This window comes from Panthera leo, chromosome B1, assembly GCF_018350215.1.
Source record: "Panthera leo isolate Ple1 chromosome B1, P.leo_Ple1_pat1.1, whole genome shotgun sequence".
NCBI lineage: Eukaryota > Metazoa > Chordata > Mammalia > Carnivora > Felidae > Panthera > Panthera leo.
The window spans coordinates 164686179-164707211 of NC_056682.1; the positions used below are offsets into that span (position 1 = coordinate 164686179).

The 21033-nt window shown below is 43.6% G+C and overlaps 1 protein-coding gene across 6 annotated transcripts in view; it reads left to right on the forward strand.

Annotated features, from left to right (window-relative positions):
* Positions 1 to 3669: 3669 nt before the first annotated feature.
* CORIN (corin, serine peptidase) overlaps positions 3670 to 21033 on the forward strand; it is a 250937-nt gene continuing 233573 nt past the window's right edge. For 3 of the 6 annotated variants that reach the window (XM_042936456.1, XM_042936458.1, XM_042936459.1), the window contains exon 1: positions 3670 to 3898. In XM_042936456.1, the coding sequence (XP_042792390.1) occupies positions 3827 to 3898 (72 nt within the window). In that variant the 5' untranslated portion in view covers positions 3670 to 3826. Of the gene's footprint in view, positions 3899 to 4127; positions 4425 to 13933; positions 14090 to 21033 lie in introns of those variants that run through there. The other 3 variants (XM_042936454.1, XM_042936455.1, XM_042936457.1) reach the window with 2 other exon arrangements.

Sequence of the window (21033 nt, forward strand, 5' to 3'; positions counted from 1 at the left end):
TATAATCTCATTTTAATTAATTACATCTCAAAGGACCCTATTTCCAAATGTGGAAGGTGACATTCTCAGGCTCCAAATGGACATTGGTTTTGGGAGGGATGCTATTCACACCGCAACACTTATTATTTAACTTCTGTAAGCCTCAATTTCCTTTTGTAAAATAGTGACAATAAGCATTAGCTATTATTGTATGTCTGCAACTATTTTAAAGCAGTTTACGTTTTAAAAATTGCCATGACAGCCTATGCATTCTCCTTTTACAGCAAAGGAAAGTAGGTTTGTTTCAAGGATCAAAAACAAAATAAATATGTCACTTTGTGAAGTACTTGGTCACATAGTGCTTAGAAAATCTTAGCCACTCACCTGGGTGGCTCAGTCGGTTAAGTGTCCAACTTCAGCTCAGGTCATGATCTCACAGCTCATGGGTTCGAGCCCTGCATTGGGCTCTGTGCTCACAGCTCAGAGCCTGGAGCCTGCTTTGGGTTCTGTGTCTCCCTCTGTCTCTGTTCTTCTCCGGCTCACGCTCTCTCTCAAAAATAAGTAAACATTAAAAAAAAAAAAAAACTTTAAAAAAAATCTAAGCTATAATAATATAGGTAAGTGTGACTTAATCTCATAACTTCAAGACCTCTGTTACAAATGGATTCACAAATCAGAGGGGGAAAAATCTGTCGTGAACTGAGGCACCTCAGCTTTTGCTCATGTGGTCACTGTCAATGAGGTGGGCACTATCCCTCTGAAGACCAGGCAGAATGCTGGCCAAAGGTAGGGGCGTTTGGACAAATTGCAGGAAGGGGCCCTGTTGGTGAGGAAACAGCACTAGGTGGGCAAGGGCGCTAAAAATAAAAATTCCTTTGGAAATTTTTCTGGACCAATTCTTATTCCTTTTCCCCGAATGACTGCTCTGATACAGTAGAGGAGGGGACTGATACACTAGTAATAATATGTACAACAAAGCAGGTCTACCCATGCTACTCTTAACATATGCACAATATTTCAGTGTGCTGATAAGGGTATGTTGACTTTGTCTTTTTAATTAAACTCTCCCCTGCAACAGGTAAATTTCCAGTCCACCTATTTCTTGCTCTTTAACATTGTAAAAAAATCTTTGCATCTTTAGATCTCAGCTAAAACTGCCACGTTCTAAACCCCCTAAAGCCAGCCTCACATTATTTTCAAGTATTTTTACATAGCATATCTTTGTGTGTGTTTAATGCATCTCTTCTACTAGACTGACAGTTCTCTGAGGGCAGGAGCCCTTATTTTGTTCACCTGGTGGCTAGCAAATCCTAAATGAGTATTAGTTGAATGAATAGCTAAACAGATAGGTCGTGGGGGTAGCGTATCTGTCTTAGCCACTGCTTGCCTATTACCATCCTCGGAGGCTGGCTGCAGCTTTAAAATATCTTTTTCTTGTTCTCAAATTGCCTTCATTTGTAGTACTAAGCACTAAGGAGGTCTGTCATATATGTGACCAAAGTTTCATCTGTAAAATTATCCTTTGCAGAGATACATTCAGTATGTTTAAGAAGTTGATTTTTCCCATCAACCTCTTTAAGGTTTGTCTTATTTCTTTTAAATGATCTAACTAGTTGAACATACACTGGAAGTGCTAGACAATAAAAATTTCGAAAGGCTAGAAATGTTTCTCTTGTAAAATTAAAGCATTTTAAGAGACTAGCCGGCGCTTGTTATTTTAAGTTGAAAAGCAAATGTGGCAAATTTGTAAAAACGAATAACTCAGGTCATTGAAGATTACTGTGGGCCCTCTGCATATTCGAAGTACTTCAGATGTTATGAGGCTTCTCACATTTTTGTGATTTCTTACATTATAAACCCTTCGTACAAAGTATATAAAAATAGATGTTTCCTGTCATGCCACCAATACCTCAAGTATTCACTCTGGTACCATTGGTAACCAGAACTGGTTGGATTTTGGTTTTTTTTTTTTCTGGAAAGAAGTTTAAGGAATTCTTATCTGACACCAGCAATGCAAGCAGTGTTAGTTCTCAGAACACAGCTGGTGTGGAAGAGAGAGGGACCCCCGTCCACACCAGCTATCTCCAATCCACTGATGTATCTACTTTGCTTTCACGGTTCCTGCAGCACCTCCACCAGAGGGCAGAAAGTGGAAGAGAAAGGAGGGGACACAAATCCATACCAGCCTTCGGAATGCCTGTAGAACCCTTGAGGACTGAATCCAACCCTCCTTTTGCAAACGGAGTTAACTGTGGCTGGGGAAGGCCACGTGATTTGCTCAAGGTAGAGGCGGCTGAAGAATCCCCTAGGCTCTTCGTTTTCAGACTGGTGTCCCTGCAGTAATAACTTCTGATGAGGCAGTATTTCAATAAGAACACAGTCCTGAAGTTACAAGGCTTCCGGGGCATCCCAGCTCAGCACTTGTCTAGCCGTGTAACCTCGGACCGGCCACTTCAGCTCCCGAAATCTTCCTCATCTCTAAAATAAACAGTAAGAGTACCTACTTCATAAAGGGGTTGATAGACCCAAAAGAGAGAATCCGTGTACAGTGCTTAGCACAAAGCTTGCCTCAGATACTAAGAGCTTAATTTTTTGAATGATGATAAACTTGTCAGATACTGGATTTCAAATCTGATGTTTGGAACACTGATGAAATCAGCGTTTCAACTATTTTACTATATATTTTTTTACTGTTTCATTTCATTTCAGAAACAAAATACAGATTTCCCCCCAGTTGTACAAAGGTAGACAGTTTCCCTCAGCAATATTATTCAAGGAACAGGTGCCTGGTGCATACTTTGTTGACTATGCACGGCCTCCACCAGAAAAATGGAGATGGGTGTATTCCATGACCTCATGAATCATTTTTGAAATTTCCATTAAGATCTTGACCGAAGTCGGATAAAAACTCATTTTTCAGAAAAAAATGCAATGTAGTCTCCCTACCCCCCACACCCCCGGACAGATGACAACTGTCTTGGCCTTCAAATGAGAAAGGAATCTTTACCCTTGTAAATACCGGCAGCGCCCCCCTTGTTGTCTGCAGGAGAGCGGATGATAGTGAATGACAGAAAAGCAGGGTTGCCGGACCCGGACCCCTCGGGGGCAGCCTGTGGATCCCACCCTAGGAAATTGCCACCTGGGCTTATTAGGGAAGCAGCCTGAGGTTCCCCCACATGCCTGCAAACCTCAGCAAAGTCTCAGGCAGTTTTGCAAAAGCAGTTTCTTCACCAAATATGTAACAGAAGGCAAGTTTCTATTTGTCTAATGCAAATAATGCTCGCCTTCAAAACGTCAAATCTTTTTTTGAGAAAACAAAGTTGGCCTTTTATTGCCAGTGCCCGCAGTTATTTCGATTTTTACTTGGCTAAGCTCTGGCTAAAAGAAAATGGTGTAGGATGTGATAAGGAGATTTTGGGGCGCCGAGAAGTAACTCTTGCTCCCAACTATTCATTCTGTCTCCCAGGGCCCAAAATTTCAGGTCTTCTTTTCTTGCCGTCCTCGCGGGGTGTAAGTCCGGCGGGTGGGGAGCCAGCAGTCTGCTTGGCCTCCCCCTCTGCCCCTGAAGAGTAACTTCTTTGAATGCAAAAGAGGTGGGGTTGCGGAGGATCTGTCCTTAAGGGCTCGTATGGGTGGGACCCAGAGACGGCAGTGAAGGGAGGGAGTGGTCCGCGGGTGGGATCTGTGGAGCAGACAAAATGTGGGGCCCCTGTCCCCTGAAGTTCAACTTGTCTCTTCCTGAGTGAGGAGCAAGTCGTCCGTAGTACGCTCCCCCCCCACCCCCAAAGGGGCACGACGGGGAAAGAAAAGCGACCAGGTTAAGAGTGGGCAGAGGAAAAAGCGAGTCATGTGCTCCAGGAAACAGTCCCCAGCCCTGGCTCGGGAAGAGCGCTACCGCCCAGCCGGAGCCCCGGAGCAGGTAAGATCCACGAATTGCGCTTGCCCGCAAACAGGTCGGATGACCTCTCAGTGCAGATGAATTCGGGGTCGACCCCTCCTTCCCCTGCGTCCTCCTCCCCTCGGTGCCACCTTCCTCCCCCGCCGTCGGTGAGCTCCGGCTTGCCCGGCGGCGTTGAGCTCCCAGCAACCAGTCCTCGGGGCGCACGCTCCTCCACGGGTCGCTCAGCGTCCGCGACCCTCGCAAAGTCATGAGCAGACTTTCCTTCAACGTCCGAGTCGGGTCGGTCCGGAGACCCCGCTCTCCTCGGCAGGGGCGTCGGCACGTCTCCCGCAGAGTCCCTCCTCGGCCGGGCGCCCTGCACGCGGCAAGTGGACTGGGCGGCGCGCGGCCGCCGGGGGAGGCGGCAGCAGGAGCCGTCCGCACGAGCCCCTCGGGGATCCCCGGCTTCCCCTCAGCGCCAGCGCCGCGGACGCCCGGGACGCGGCGGAAGCCCGGGACGCCCCGGCCCCGGGAGCACAGCGCAGCAGCCCGGCCGGCCCCAGACGTAAGCCTGCTTTCCGACTGCGCGCCCCTCGGTCTCCGTCCTTCGCAGAGCCGGGGCTCGCGCTCGCTCCCCCCGCGGACAGCCGGCCCATTCTGAGCGTTGCCCCGCTCGCAGCGTGCCGCGACCTCCCGCGTCCCCTGCGCGCCGACTGTCTCTGGCGCAAGTCCGCCTGGACACACCCGGCGCCGGCCTCCGGGGGGCGCAGGCTCGGAGCTGCTCTGGGTTTGGCGGGCTCCGATCCTGTCTTGGGAAGGGACCGCGCTGCCCCTACTTCGGGAGACGGAAGGGAGGGAAGGGCGTCACAGACGGCTCGCACTGGCCTGAGCCCCCAGGAACAGGGTCTGATTTGCGACCGCCCTTCTTTTTCGGGGTCAGGAGGGTCTCAGAATCCGCTCACTGCCACGCGGTGCCGGCTGCACGGAGTCGGGGACCAGTGACGGCTCTGTGCGAGCGGGGACCGAGGGCTAGGCGGGCGGGAGGAGGGTGGTGTCGTGTCGGATCCTGTGGGGACTCTGCCCCAGCTCCCGTGGCGGGCGCCCCACCCCCGGTGCCACCAGCTTGGGGCCGGTGGATGGCGGTGTAGGCGTTTTTAGCACTGCTGGTCAATCCCAGACCGAGCCCCTGGTGCTCGGAGCTGCGAGCCCGACAGGAATGCAGCCGGGCTGGGCATTCACCGGGAAGCTGTCCTCGCAGTTCAGAAAGTGGAGCTTTCCTCCCGTGGGGAACCTCTGAGAACAATGCGCGGCAAAGACCAATTCTTGGCTAAGCCTCCGACGGCTTCTGGGTACACATTTGTAGTTTTTAGGTTTTTGTCTTTGTAGAGTGGTTTGCTGGTGGAAACAGAACTCTGCGAAGGAATGCCCGACTGCTACCAGAAAGGGAGCCAAGTTCAGGATGTACTGACGAAGGCGGGATCATTATCCAAGAACACACACTTTAGCTGGCGGTGTTGAAACTAAAGATGCTGCAAAACGTTAATTTTTTGGCATAACCCGGAGAGCATGAGGAGAATTGCACCCATGCATCCCGTTTGCCCCATCACTGTCTTAGGCATTCCACTTTGCCTGGCCAAGCGGAAAATGGGGCTGCTTGGCTAAAGGAATACTGACCAGTACAGAACACTCGATCCGCAGGAAGCGCTCAAGCAACCTCCAGACTTAACCTGTTCCACAAAATCTACCCGGACATGCAAAGTGCACACACATACATGCTTTTGTGTTTGAGACTGTTCATTGAGGGTAGGGATGGAAAAAAAATCGCAAGAGTGAAAGGCGCTGTTAGCTGGGGTGCCTCGGAGAGTAGCGTATGGGTTTTGGTGTCTAAGCTAAGTTCAAGTCTCTGGCTTTACCCCTTGAAAGCTACAAAGCCCTGGGCAAGTCAGATACTCCTGTTGAACCTTGGTGTTCGACCTGGATCCAGCAAATGGAGATGATACTGTTGGCGATTTATAAGAACGCTGTGAGGATTAAGGAAATAAATATGTCCGGGAAAGACTATCCATGATAGTTGTACATTCTATGAAGTCTCCCTAACCTGTTTTTACTTACAGAGCTGGTCCCATCTCAGATCCAATGAGTCTGCCAGGCTTTTCTGCACAGCCAGGCTTCTGTGATTCTAAAGCCGTGCTCTCCAATAGAGTAGCTGCTGGTCACACATTGTTATTTAATTAGTGTCATTATTTAAATTCATCAAAATTAAATCAAATGAAAAATTCCATTCTTCAGTCTCACCAGACATTTTTCAAGTGTTCACTAATCCCACGTGACTAGTGGCTACCGTATTATGTTGATAGAACATCTTCAATGTGGAATGTTCTCTTGAGCTTTCTTTTACTTGAGTGATAATTTAATGAGGCTCTTGGATGATACAGTTTTTCTGTTCAGTTGCCTCCTTTTGCTTCTTTTCTTCCCAAAGAGTGGTTTTGTATAGCTAAATCACTTCTGTTTTGTTGAGGTCTTTGACACGGGGCACTTGTTGAATGGTAAATGGCTAGACTCCTTTATAAATCAACCAACAAGTGTGAATTAGCCACAAAGTCCTTGGGCATCCCCTCTCAGCCTTGATGGTTTTTGCTAATGTATTCTTTTTCCTTCACAATGAGCCTTATGGCTGATGGTTTTCCTAGTTTTAGAGCAGAAACTCTGACATAATAGAGCAACGCTCTTCTCTCTCCCTTATGCCCTCCCATGTTGTACCATTTTTTTTACACGAATGACAGTTCTAGAATACTAGGTTCAATGTTTGCATCGAAATTTACTGGGAGTGTTCGATTTATTTAGATTTGAAACTAATACCTCCGCCTTATTCTGTAGGACCCCTTCCTGAACTCACTACCCTTTGACAGACCATATTTTACTTCTTTATTCTGATTATTTTCTGTGTCCTCCTACACTGAGAAGCTCCTACGCTGAGAAGGCAGAGATTTTTCTGTGTTTGCATTCATTGCTAGAAGAGCGCCTGGTACATAGTGGGTACTTATTAATTATTTGTGAATGAACGACTGTACAGAGGTGTATTTGGAACTAGCTAGGACAGATAGATGCTGAGTTGGTTTCCAAGGGCTCTGTAACAAATAACCACAAACTGGGTGGCTTAACACAATAGAAATGTATTCGCTCACTGTTCCAAAATCAAGATGTCAGCAGGGCCATGTCCCTTGAAGGTTCTAGGGAAGAATCCTTCCTCCCCTCATCCTAGCTTCTGGTGGCTGTTGGCAATCCTTGGCTCATAGCTGTATCACCCCAGGCTCCACCTCCACAGTCCTTCTTCCCTGTGTCTCCATGTGCTTTCCTCTTTTTTTTTTTTTAATTTACATACAAATTAGTTAGCATATAGTGCAACAATGATTTCAGGAGTAGATTCCTTAATGCCCCTTACCCATTTAGCCCATCCCCCCTCCCACAACCCCTCTAGTAACCCTCTGTTTGTTCTCCATATTTAAGAGTCTCTTATGTTTTGGCCCCCTCCCTGTTTTTATATTATTTTTGTTTCCCTTCCCTTATGTTCATCTGTTTTGTCTCTTAAAGTCCTCATATGAGAGAAGTCATATGCTTTTTGTCTTTCTCTGACTGACTAATGTTGCTTAGCATAATACCCTCCAGTTCCATCCACGTAGTTGCAAATGGCAAGATTTCATTCTTTTTGATTGCCGAGTAATACTCCATTGTGTGTATATATGTGTATAGATAGATAGATAGATAGATAGATAGATAGCACATCTTCTTTATCCATTCATACATCAATGGACATTTGGGCTCTTTCCGTACTTTGGCTATTGTCGATAGTGCTGCTATAAACATGGGGGTGCATGTGCCCCTTCGAAACAGCACACCTGTATCCCTTGGATAAATGCCTAGTAGTGCAATTGCTGGGTCATAGGGTAGTTCTATTTTTAGTTTTTTGAGGAACCTCCATACGGTTTTCCAGAGTGGCTGTACCAGCTTGCATTCCCACCAACAATGCAAAAGAGATCCTCTTTATCTGCATCCTTGCCAACATCTGTTTTTGCGAGTTGTTAATGTGAGCCATTCTGACAGGTGTAAGGTGCTATCTCATTGTGGTTTTGATTTGCATTTGCCTGATGATGAGTGATGTTGACCACTTTTTCATGTGTCAGTTGGCCATCTGGATGTCTTCTCTGGAGAAGTGTCTATTCATGTCTTTTGTCCATTTCTTCACTGGATTATTTGTTTTTTGGGTGTTGAGTTTGATAAGTTCTTTATAGATTTTGGATACTAACCCTTCATCTGATAATGTCATTTGCAAATATCTTCTCCAATTCTTTCAGTTGCCTTTTAGTTTTGCTGATTGTTTCCTTTGCTGTGCAGAAGCTTTTTATTATGATGAAGTCCTAATAGTTCATTTTTGCTTTTGTTTCCCTTGCCTCCGGAGACGTGTTGAGTAAGAAGTTGCTGTGGCCAAGATCAAAGAGGTTTGTGCCTGCTGTATCCTCGAGGATTTTGATGGCTTCCTGTCTTACTTTGAGGTCTTCCATCCATTTTGAGTTTATTTTTGTGTGTGGTGTAAGAAAGTGGTCTGGGTTCATTCTTCTGCATGTCGCTGTCCAGTTTTCCCAGCACCACTTGCTGAAGAGACTGTCTTTATTCCATTGGATATTCTTTCCTGCTTTGTCAAAGATTAGTTGGCCATATGTTGTGGGTCAATTTCTGGGTTCTTTATTCTGTTCCATTGATCTGAGAGTCTGTTCTTGTGCCATCTTTTCTCTTATTATAAAAATACTGGTTATATTTGATTAAGGGCTAACCCTAATCCAGTATGACCTCACCCTAACTAATTGCAAAGATGGACCTTGTTTCTTTCTTTCTTTTTCTTTCTTTCTTTCTTTCTTTCTTTCTTTCTTTCTTTCTTTCTTTCTTTCTTTTCTCGTATTCTTTTTAATTATTTAAATCCAAATTAGCTAACCTATGGTGTAAAGACCCTATTTCTAAGTAAGGTCACATTCTGAGTTTCCAGTGGACGTGAGTTTTGGGGGACACTATTCTAGCCAGCACAGAAGCATAGATAGTCTTTTCCCTGCCTGGCTTCCCAACTCCCTAGAGGTTGATTTTGTTTCTGGACTTTGCTGGATCTGCTTTGTTCCAAACACAGTCCACAGCGTTTGTTATTCTTACAAAGAATCACCACACGGGTTGGGAGGTTATGTGTGCTGTCCACAGCCCCTTCCTGAGCCTGTCACTCTTCCCAGCCCTGTCCCTAGCCTCTATTATCTCTTGGCTCAGGTGGAGCCACTGTGGTCCGAGAGCACCAGCTTGTCTGCCCGCCTCATCCTTGAGCCTTTCTGCAGGGGTGTTTGCTCAGCTCTGAGCTCTGCTAAATTATGTTTTCCTCTCAGCCTGCTGGCAGTTGCCTCCATTAGCTCACCTTACAGCAGCTGTTTGAATATTCTCCTGCAGTACGTTTCTACACATCCAAGCCATCAGAGCTGGTGGTGACAAGCGACGTTTCAGTGCTCAGTGGGCTGGCTGGGGATCCAGGGTGGTCCTGTAGGTGATCCATCTTGCCATTCAATATCGGTGTTGAAACTCTGTCAGCAGCTCGGGAGGACATCTGTGGAGAAAGGCCAGGCAGCCAAAGGTCTGGCTTAAGAGTGGGCAGAAAATATTGGGGTGGGTGGTGAAGAACGTTTTGGTGCCACTAGCTGTGCTTAGCCTGGCACCGCTGGGAGCCTTTTGGCTGAAGGGCACCTTTTATTTCCAGCAGTTGGGAGACTTTTAAAGAAAGGTCTTTGTGCAGCTATGAAAGTGCACCTCCAAAGCCACGAAGGTCATTCTGCTAAAGTGTCACAGTAGCACCAGAAAATCTTGAGTGGGGGGTCCCTGACCCCCACGGGTGGTGAAAAATCTCTATGAACAGTTCCACGTGAATTTTTCTGGCTATAATACCCTGAGAGGTTAAGAGTCTTGTGCTAGACCCAAATTGCTTCAGCTTATGAGAATCCAGCCACACAGCCTGGACAGAAGGCTGTCCAGTAGATCCATCCATTTGCTCGACAAACACTTGTATGCCAGGCACAGTACTAGGCATTGGGATACACCAGTGAACAGAACACAAAGACTCATGTGCCTCGGGAGCTTTAGTTTTCACCTAAGCAATGGCCACTTTATCAAGAGTGCAGGGAAGAGAGCCAGCTGTTTAAGTAGTATGGATCGCATTGCTGGTCATTCTACCTGGTGCCCCGGAATGAGAACCCGAGATACGAGAAGGGGGTCTACTGTTAGCGTCAGGACACTGGTGCCTTTCTATGTGTTCATGTTGCAGGTCTACATGTGATTCTGTGCCTTCTTGTCCTCTGACCTCAAGCCAGTTCATTAATCTGGTGCTAAACTGACGAGCTTGTTCCATCTCTGGAAAAACTGACCACGTGGAATTTGTTTACGGAAGTTATATTGGTCTCCAGTGTGGCACTTCTCCTAAGGACTTTCAAGGATTATTTTGACTGCACACGATTTTCACCTTTGTGTGCCCATTTCAGAGCCTCATCCTGAAAGCAGGATGCTCCCTGAGTTTACTTCATGTATTTCTCTGTGATCATTCAGAACGATTTTGGTCCAAGTTGAACAAAAACAGGAAATTGCAAATGGGCGTTCTAGTCTTCATCTGATACTAAGTTGCTCTGAGACTTTACAGAAGTCACTTAATCTGATCCTGGTGTCCTCATGTGTAAAATGAGGTAGTTGGACTAGACGCTCTCCAAGCTTTCTCGGTCTAAAAGCTCAAGTGTTAATGTGGCAGAGAAAACGAGCAGCACATTGTACCATTTTTTTTTTTTTCTTTCCTTCCTCTCTTTCCAACCTTTGAGAAGTGCTGTCTGGGGAAGAAGCATCCTAGCAGACCTTAACGTCTGCTTCCCTCTTTGTGGCTCTTTTTGCTGATTCTTCTTATGGTGACCATCTGCCAAAGTGCAGAATTGCCTGTTCAACCCCAAGGAAGACTGATCAGGGGAAATCTGATCACCAGAGTTCCAATCTGTCTGGGATATCTTTTCTGGCCAGAAGTCAGAGCTGAGCATTTCACCAATGCATGTGGCTTGCGGGTGGTGGAAAGTGGGGCGAGACAGTCATGGGTGTTGGGGTCTTCCAGCAGATGACCCGGGATCCAGTTGGGAGCCAGGTATGCCTCTGGGTGTAGCTGAGGAGCAGTTTGACACAGGAGAAAAATCATCTTCCTTAAATAGCTAGGTAGGACATGCACCCTTCTGTATTCAGTTAAGAAATAATAATAATAATAATAATAATAAAGTGTTCAGAGTAGCAAAAAGGAATAAATTTTTTTATTTTGGAAAAAGGAAGAATTGTTGGATCTCTGAAAGTTAGGAAGCTTGCTTGTAAAATAACTCAGGAAGTAGAGTGAACCTGATTAAACTGTTCAACCCCAGCCCGGAAATAGGCTCAGGGCAGCCCTGGGTGCTCATGCTTGAAGACCTGGGTCAGACTCTTGCTTGTCACTTAGGAGCTGGTTGTGCCTCCAGCAAGTACATTTTCCTTAGGCTCAGTTTCTTTCTCTGAAAAATGGGAACAAGGTCCCTCTTACAGGATTATGATGGAGGATTCAGTGAAATAATGCTTTGTGGAGGTGCTTTGTAAGAACACAAGTTGCTAGAGATATATATATATTTCAGTTACTGTTTTTTAGTTACTGTTGTGCATGTCCCTAGATGATATCCGTCTTGATTTGAAATCTCAATTCAGTGTTCAGTTGCTCTTCCTAGAGAAGGTTGAAAGAAGAAATGTTGCTCTCTACATCTGGGCTCCCTTCTAAGTATGAGTGTGACAAAAATAAAGCAATTGCAATTTACCACTACCTTGCTTCCTTTGTGGTCTATAGCAGCACTATCCCTTAGAAATACAATGTCGGCCACATGTGTAATTTGCCGTCTAGTAGCTACATTTGAAAAAGCAAAAAGAAACAGATTAATTTTAATAATGTATTTTATTTAACTCACTGTATCTGGAATTTTATAATTTTAACATGGAATCAATATAAAAATTATTAATGAAATCTATTCCTTTTTTTTTTTTTTTTTTTTTTTTTTTTGAGCGAGGCAGGGGAAGAGAGAGAGAGAGAATCTTAAGCATGCTCCAAGTTCTGTGCAGAGCCTGATGCCAGGCTTGATCCCACACCTCTGGGATCATGACTGGAGCCAACACCGAGAGTCAGATGCTCAACCGACTGGGCCAACCAGGCGCCCCTATATTACTTTTTGTTTATAACAAGCCTTCAAATTTCAATACTCTTACAGCACATCCCAATTCAGATGGGTCACATTTCAAATGCTCAATAACCACATGTGGCTAGGGGCTAGTATTTGGATAGTATAGAACCATATGGAGTATGATAGGTTGAATAGTGCCCCCCCCATCCACGTCTTAATCCCTGGGATCTGTGAATACCACCTTATATGGCAACAGGGACTTTGCAGATGTGATTCGTTAAGATTCTGAGATGGGGAGATTATCCTGGATTACTTGGGAGGACCTGCTGTAATCAACAAGTTCTTGGACAGGAGGGTCCATCAGAAGAGGAAGCAATGAGATGGTGGATGTGGAGATTGGAGACAGGTGCTTTAAAGATGCAGGAAGGCCTACCAGCCATGCCCTCCAGACAGGGAGCCGCTAAAAGCTGAAAAAGGCAAGGAAACAGATTCTCCCCCGAGAGCCTTCCATAGGAAGTGGCTCTGATAACACCTTGACTTTGGTCCAGTGAAACTGATTGCAGACATCTGACCTCCAGATTCATAGGGAAATAAGTTTGTGTTGTAAGCCACTGTGGTAGTTTGTTACAGCAGCCATAGGAAACGAATTCCTTACTAGTAGTCTAACGGTAACATCCTTTCTAAGACCTCTTTGAGAACGGCTACATCACCTTACACAATTAGAATGCTTGGCTTCGTCGCGGCCCAGTCTAGGGTACCTACGCACAGTCATTCATTCTTAGGGTTGGCATGCGTCATGGCCATTCTCCCCGAGCAGTGGGGTCTGTTTCTGACTCTGACTCGGTTGCAGCCCTTGATGGCAAAACTCAGTTGATGTCTTGTCATTGTCCTTGAGAATGAACAGCGGAGAGAGGTTTTTCACATTAGGGTATACAGTACACAGGAGGAAAAAAGGTGTTCAAAAAAAGTTACTAGCTCTCTCTACCATTCGCTCAATGTTTTCCTACATCTAAAAATGTACAAAGAATTAATGTCTCTTAGTTTGCAAAAATGTACTGCCATGTGGATTTGGTATGGGTAAAGGTTTACTCTTTATTTTTTTATTTTTATTTTTTTAACGTTTATTTATTTTTGAGACAGAGAGAGAGCATGAATGGGGGAGGGTCAGAGAGAGGGAGACACAGAATCTGAAACAGGCTCCAGGCTCCGAGCTGTCAGCACAGAGCCTGATGCGGGGCTCAAACTCATGGACTGAGAGATGATGACCTGAGCGGAAGGTGGCGCTTAACCGACCCTGGCACCCAGGCGCCCCTAAAGGTTTACTCTTATGATCTTTTATCTCTGAATGTTAATGAATGTGATTGGACCACTGCTTCTCAACAGCATGGGAATCACCCAGAGGGCCTGATATAACCTAGGTCGCTGGGTCCCACTGCCACAATTTCCAGTGTAGTAGGTCTGGGGTGGGGCCCCGGGATTTGCATTGCTAACAAGCTCCAGGTGATGCAGATATGGCAGGTGGGCTGCAGAGGTGAGTAGGTGGGCACTGGGAGAGCCCCTGGGAATACTCTGCCTGCAGGCGGACTTCCCAGGCCTGGCTTCCGTGGGGAGGGTGCAGCACTATTGCTGGGAAGGCCCCCAGGCCGGCCTGCCCAACCCCCACCAGAGTAGACACGGAATCTTCTTCCAACAATAAAGCTCCGTGGTGGCTGTTGCTAAGGAACCTCAGAGTCGGAATCCCTCCTCTTGCGTGGCTCTTTTGTGTCTCCTTCCCTGAGGTCAAAAGTAGATGACAATCCTGACTTCCCCAAGTCTCAGCTAAAAATACCTCCTTTGCCACACAGGCCTGAGCTGACTTCTCAGATTTCCCAGCTGGAGTGAATCGCCCAGCCCTGGGGCTGCCCCAGTGGAAAGGCTATAAGCAGAAAATACCAGGTTAAAAATAGCCCTGCGGAGGCCCCACAAAGCTCTCACACCCAGCTGCTCTCTCCAGGTGACCAGTTCAGGGCAAGGGGGCAGGTAGAAGAAGTAAGCCAAGAATGACTGAAGCCCAGTGTCATTGTGTAGAAGAGTTAGGGCAAATTTTAGAGACTAGCTCCCTCTCTTCTGATGTGTGTGTGTGTGTGTGTGTGTGTGTGTGTGTGTGTGTGTTTAATGTAAATTCTAGACTTGGTAACTATGGTCCTCAACCTGGCTTGTGGTGATTTTTATGCTGCCTTCTTCTGCATAAGAATAAAGCTGAGGGGCACCTGGGTGGCTCAGTTGGTTAAGAGCCACCTTCCGCTCAGGTCATGATCTCACGGTTCATGAGTTTGAGCCCCACATCAGGCTCTGTGCTGACAGCTCAGAGCCTGGAGCCTGCTTCAAATTCTGTGTCTCCCTCTCTCTCTGCCCCTCCCCCCGCTGACACTTTGTCTCTCTCAAAATAAATAATCATTAAAAAAAAAAAAAAGAATAAAGATGAGCTTCCCACTCTGAAATTAAAATAGAGGTGACCCTTTCCGAAGGTGTCCTTGGTGAGAAAGTCAAGTGGACCCTTGGAAGGACCTGTGAGAGCTGATTTATGTGCCAAGGTCAGCAGACTGCATCATCCTGTGACCACCTCAGCTTGCCTGCTCGACTCCCTCCTGATTGCACTGACCCTTTCGTCTGGATTGTTTTGACTTTACCTCTATCAGCTCAATATCAGTAAGAGAAAGAAAAATGCTCCCTAGATAAGGGATAAATATTCCTAACTAATAATATTCTCCAATCATTTGGAGGCAGGCAACTCTCTCCGTTTCTTCCCTGAAGAGAGTTTTCCCAACAGTTGGAAAATATCTTCGTTCCAGAAAAATTATTTATTCCCCCTAATGGAAGTAAGCAAAACTCATGGGATAACTACTGTAATTTTTATTAGAACAAATTTGTAATTAAAACAAAATTTCTTTAAATTGCTTATTGCTTTTTTAATTTTTAAAAGCAGGCTTTTCTTTTTAAAAAGTTTGTTGTTTCTCCACTCACATTTCTCAAAGACAAAGGAAAAATGTAATAAATTACCCAATTTGGCCTTTCCCCCCTTCATGGAGTGCTGAATGTTCTGCCCTGTGGCCGAGAAATTGGTCAGGTCGGGTAGGAAGCAGTGAACACAGAGGTTCGGTGGTGGTCTGGCTGCTGGAGCATAAAACGGACACACACAATGCATACACTCACAACCTCCTGACTGACAGGTAGGGGAGAAGGTTGGAGGATCTAGATCTTGTCCTTTTATTCCTCTTTTGTGTATGTTTCAGTGAGAAGCCAGTGAACAGAGGAAGAACCTGATTGCCCCCTGTAGATTTCAGACCTTTGTTTGGACCTCCCTTTTCTTGCCCCTTAGTGATCAAGTCCTGAATCTGTTTTATGGGTAGAGAAAAGCAAGCTCTCTGGTCCCAGGAGGGGCAGTGCAGTGCCCAAGACCTAGCTGTGGAGGGGTGCCCTGTGGGGTGTAGGGGAAAGGAGGGCATGTGTGGGGTTGGCGTGGGTTGAGGGTCAGAGCTCGAGTAGGATGAAGGTCCAAGCGTGGGGCAGCCGAGGCAGGGCATCAGAGCTTGCACAATGTGAGCATGGCATCCATACGACATGGGGCCGGGACACTCCTTGTAGACTGCAGGACTGATCAAATAATTACACATATTAAGAATAAGCCACATTCTTGCTATTGGAAAAAGGAGTTAAAGACAGAGAGAGGCAGAAAGCTAAATCTAGAACCCTGTGATATGGGATTGGAATTGGAGATACTTGTGTAAATGTATGTTTCAACATATAAAGTTAGATAAATATAGAAGTAATGTGTGTGGACATGTGGATACACGAGTGCACATGCCATATAAATACATTTTCCCCTCTAGCTCTGTCTGCTGAAAGAGACTGGGCACAGCAACAACCTAAGAGCAATGAGCACACCCTGTGAGTTCTAAGGGACAGCCAGAGCTAGGTTTAAAATACCATTTGTTACCAAAAGGAACCAAGGTTCTTGGAGAAATGATTGATTCCAAGGATGAAGCAAGAAAAGAGACTAAAACATCTTGTTCCAGAAAGCAAGGAAGGGCTCAAAGAATGATGGGTGCATGTTAAAAAGACACTGAAACCAGACTGACTTGGCTCCCACTGACCAAATGGGGGGCAATTTAGCATGAAATAAAAAATGGTGGTAACAGATTATAAACCATTCAATAAAATAGGAAACCAAGAGTTCATGCACATGTCAATAAAAGAATAAACTGAAAATTTGAAGGGATGAGATAGTTTCATAATTTCAATACCTCACCACAAAAAGCTTCTTGATTACACAAATGAGATGGGGAGGAGGGGGGTAATATTCTAGCAGGGAGGCGTGGCAGACACCATGTGATTGATGTAATTGTACCAGTAGAGAAATACATTGATAGGATTCCCATGAGAAGAATATAGTATCACTTTTGTGATATTTCTTTTTTTTTTTTAAGTTTATTTTTATTTATTTTGAGAGAGAGAGAAAGGGAGGGAGCAGGAGAGGAGCAGAGCGAGAGGGAGAGAGAGAATCCCAAGCAGGCTCCATGCTGTCAGCACAGAGCCTGACACAGGCTCCATCCTGCAAACTGTGAGATCTTGACCTGAGCGGAAATCAAGAGTCTGATGCTTAACCGACTGAGCCACCCAGGCACCCCACTTGTGATATTTCTGCTACAGATATCTAAATTTAATCCTAAACCACAGCTAAACATCCCACAGAATAACTGGTCTGTAATTCCCCAAAGCGTCAAAGTCATGGAAGTCAAAGGAAGACTGAAGGAGACCGAAGAAACATGAAAAAACTGGGGCACCTGGGTGGTTCAGTCAGATTTTCTCTCTGTTTGTCCCTCTCCTGATTGTTCTCTCTCAAAACAAAACAAAACAAAACAAAAGCTAAGTGTAATATCTGATTCTAAATTAGACTTTTTGGGTGTAAGGGGTATTATTGAGACTATTGGCAAAACTTGAGCGAATTCTGAGAATTAGATGGTAGCTATGTTCTAGTTTGGATGGTTGTACTGTGGTTATGTAGGAGAATGTCCTTGTTTGTAAGAAATACCCACTAACATGTTCCAGAGTGATAGGGCATCTGGTTAGCAACCTATGAAATGGTTCAGAAAAATCGTTGTTTTGTACTTCTACCTTTTCTATAAATAGGTGGTTGTTTTGAATTTTTAAAAAAGGAGAAAAAGGTAAATGAGTTTCATTTGATAATTTTAAGAGATTTTAAAACTTTTTATGTTTGTCTCTACACTAAGTTTATTTATAATCATGGCAACCTATTTATTTATTTATTTTTTGGAAAGCAGTAAACAAAAAGTATACTGTTAATACGCAATTTAATCTTATATTTCCAAAAGGAGAATTTCTTCTAACTTCTTCATATGAAAACAGGATTATTTATAATCACTTAGTTCACAATCATATTTTTAATTTTTTTTGTAGAAGATAAGAGTCAATGCACTAAGTTTATGCAATTATTAAACATTGAAAGATATCTTTTTTGTATGAGTTTAGTCTCTTAATTTGGATTCAGGGGTTTGGCTTCTCATAAGCAAATTAGATACATACTATGCATTTTAAAACATTTATCATTTATACGTTTGGTTTTGTCTCAAGGTGTAGAAAACTTTGGCACTGGCAAAAAAAAAAAAAAACTCACGAGAGTTAACAGATGTTATTCTTTGCAAAATACTATATTATCATTTTTAAAAATTTCCCTTTCACCTATTTGCCCATCCACCCCCATCCACCTCCCTTCTGGTAACCACCAGTTTGTCCTCTGTATTTAAGTCCGTTTGTTTGTTCATTTGTTTTGTTTTTTAGATTCCACATATAAGTGAAATCATATGGCATTGGTCTTCTCTGTCTGACTTATTTCACTTAGCATAATTGCCTCTAGATCCATCCATGTTGTCACAAATAACAAGATCTTTATTCTTTTTTATGGCTGAGTTTTCCACTGTACATATGCACCACATCTTTTTTATCCACTCATCTATTGACAGACACTTGAGTTGCTGCCATATTTTGGCTATTATAAATAATGCTGCAATAAACATAGAGGTTCATTTTTCTTTTCAAATTAGTGTTTTCATTTTCTTTAGGAAATTGCCCAAAAGTGGAATTACTGGATAATATGGTATTTCTATTTTTAATTTTTGAGGAATCTCCATAGTGCTTTCTACTGGGGTTGCATGAATTTATATTCCCACCAAGAGTGCACAAAGATTCCTTTTTCTCCACATCCTCACCAACACTTGTTATTTCTTGTCATTTTATACTAGCCATTCTCACAGGTATAAGATGATATCTTATTGCAGTTTTGATTTGCATTTCCCTAATGATTAGTGATGTCAATCATCTTTTCATGTGTCTGTTGGATATCTGTATGTCTTCTTTGGAAAAATGTGTATTCAGGTCCTCTGCCCATGCTTTAATTGGATTATTGGGGGGGGGGGGTTGGCATTCAGTTGTATAACTTCTTTATATATTTTGGATATTAGTCCCTTATTGGATATATCATTTGCAAATATCTTCTCTCTTCTGTAGGCTGCCTCTTTGGTTTGTTGATAGTTTCCTTTGCTATGCAAAACATTTTTATTTTGGTGTAGTCCCAACAGTTTAATTTTGCTTTTGCTTTTGAGACATATTTTTAAAAATGTTGTTAAAGCTGATGTCAAAGAGATTATTGCCTATGTTTTCTTTTAGGAGTTTTATGATTTAAGGTCTCACGTTTAGGTCTTTCATTCATTTTTAGTTCACTTTTGTGTATGGTATAAGAAGGTGGTTTAAGAATGTGGTTTTCATTCTTTTGCATGTAGCTGATTTTCCTAACACCATTTATTGAGAAGACTTTTTCTTAATGTATATTCTTGCCTGTTTTGTCATAGATTAATTGATGATATCAATGTGGGCTTATTTCTGGGCTCTCCAATTTGTTCCATTGATCTATGTGTCTGTTTTTGTGCCAGAACCATACTGTTTTGATTACTATAGGTTTGTAGTATATCTTGAAATCTGGGATTGGGATACCTCCAGCCTTGTTCTTCTTTCTCAAGATTGCTGTGGCTATTCCAGGTCTTTTGTGGTCCCCTACAAATTTTAGGATTATTTTAGCTCTGTGAAAATGCACTTGGTTTTTTGATAGGGATTGCACTGAATCTGTAAATTGTTTTGGGTAGTACGGACATGTTAGCAATACTAATTCTTCCAATCCATGAGAATGGTATATCTTTACATTTGTTTGTGTCATCTTTAATTTATTTCATCAATGTGTTACTGTTTTCAGAATATACGTCTTTTACTTACTTGGCTAAATTTATTCCTAGGTATTTTATTTATTTATTTTTGGTATAATCATAAACTGATTTTTATTTATTTATTTATTAAAAAAATTTTTTAACGTTTATTTATTTTTGAGAAGAGAGAGACAGAGCATGAGCAGGGCAGGAGAGAGAAAGAGGGAGACATAGAATCTGAACAGACTCCAGACTCTGAGCTGTCAACATAGAGCCCGACACGGGGCTTGAACTCACGGAACCTGAGATCATGACCTGAGCTGAAGTCAGACGCTTAACCGACTAAGCCACCCAGGTGCCCCTAAACTGATTTTTAAAATGTTCTATTCCTTGGGAATACTAATTCTAAAGATATAAAAACAGTATTTAAAAATATGATGGATGGGGGGATGCCTGGGTGGCTCAGTCGGTTAAGCATCTAACTTCAGCTCAGGTCATGATCTCGCGGTTGGTGAGTTTGAGCCCTGCATCGGGCTCTGTGCTGATAGCTCAGAGCTGGAGCCTGCTTCAGATTCTGTGTCCCCCTCTCTCTCTGCCCCTCCCCTGCTCATGCCTTGTCTCTCTCTGTCTCAAAAATGAATAAAAACATTTTAAAAAAATTAAAAAAAAATATGACGGATGGGCTGATGAGGCTTATAGTCTGAAAAGTCTTCTTTTAATCATCAGCCTCTTATAATTTTAGGAAATGTTATACAATTCTTAATACTTTGGACTCTGATCATAAATATTAAACAGCACAGTTTATGTTGTAAATATGATTAACATAGGGGCTATTCGGTGGCTCAGTCAGTTGGGCATCGAACTTCAGCTCAGGTCATGATCTCATAGTTCATGGGTTCAAGCCCTGTGTTGGGCTCTGGACTGACAGCTTAGAGCCTTGAGCCTCTTCAGATTCTGTGTCTCCCTCTCTCTCTGCCCCTCCCTGCTTGTGCTCTGTCTCTCTCTGTCTCTCAGAGATAAATAAACATCAAAAAAATTTTTAAAAATAAATGTGATTAACATATTAAAAACATTTTAAACCCTCATTGGAAAGAAATTGGGAAGCTAAATTATTTAATTATGGATGAAATAATTCTAGTAATTCAGTTTTGAGCACTTAAATAAGCAAGTATTCATTAGAAGTCCTTGTCACTGAAGTATTTTCAATATTAGACTATTCCCTGTTGTAGTTAAAACAACATGTTAAGTTTTAATGAAAAAGTGGTAATTAGTTTTGTATGTTCCTTTTTCACATTACCACATATTATTTACCCAGTAGTTACTCTGTATAGCACTTAATGCAATTATAATTAAATGAATATTTGAATAACTATATACTCTCTTTCTCCTCTGACAGATTGTGTGTTTCATGAATATCGTTTCCAGTAGCCACTTGACATAGATGTACAATCTTGAAAGCATGGTTTCCAAATTGTTCTTGCAGTGAACTGTCTACTGGCAGCTTTAAGAAGCCAGTTTTCAGTAATTTCTCCAATTCTTTCCTCCTTGGGGGCAATCAATTTATTTGCTCTTTGAGATTTTGCCTTGCCCCTCCTTCTCTGTTTGACTTCTTTGGGTTCCAGCCATGTATTATTGTCTATAACTGCCCAAACTATCTTCCCTCTTCTAATAGCCTCCCTAAGAG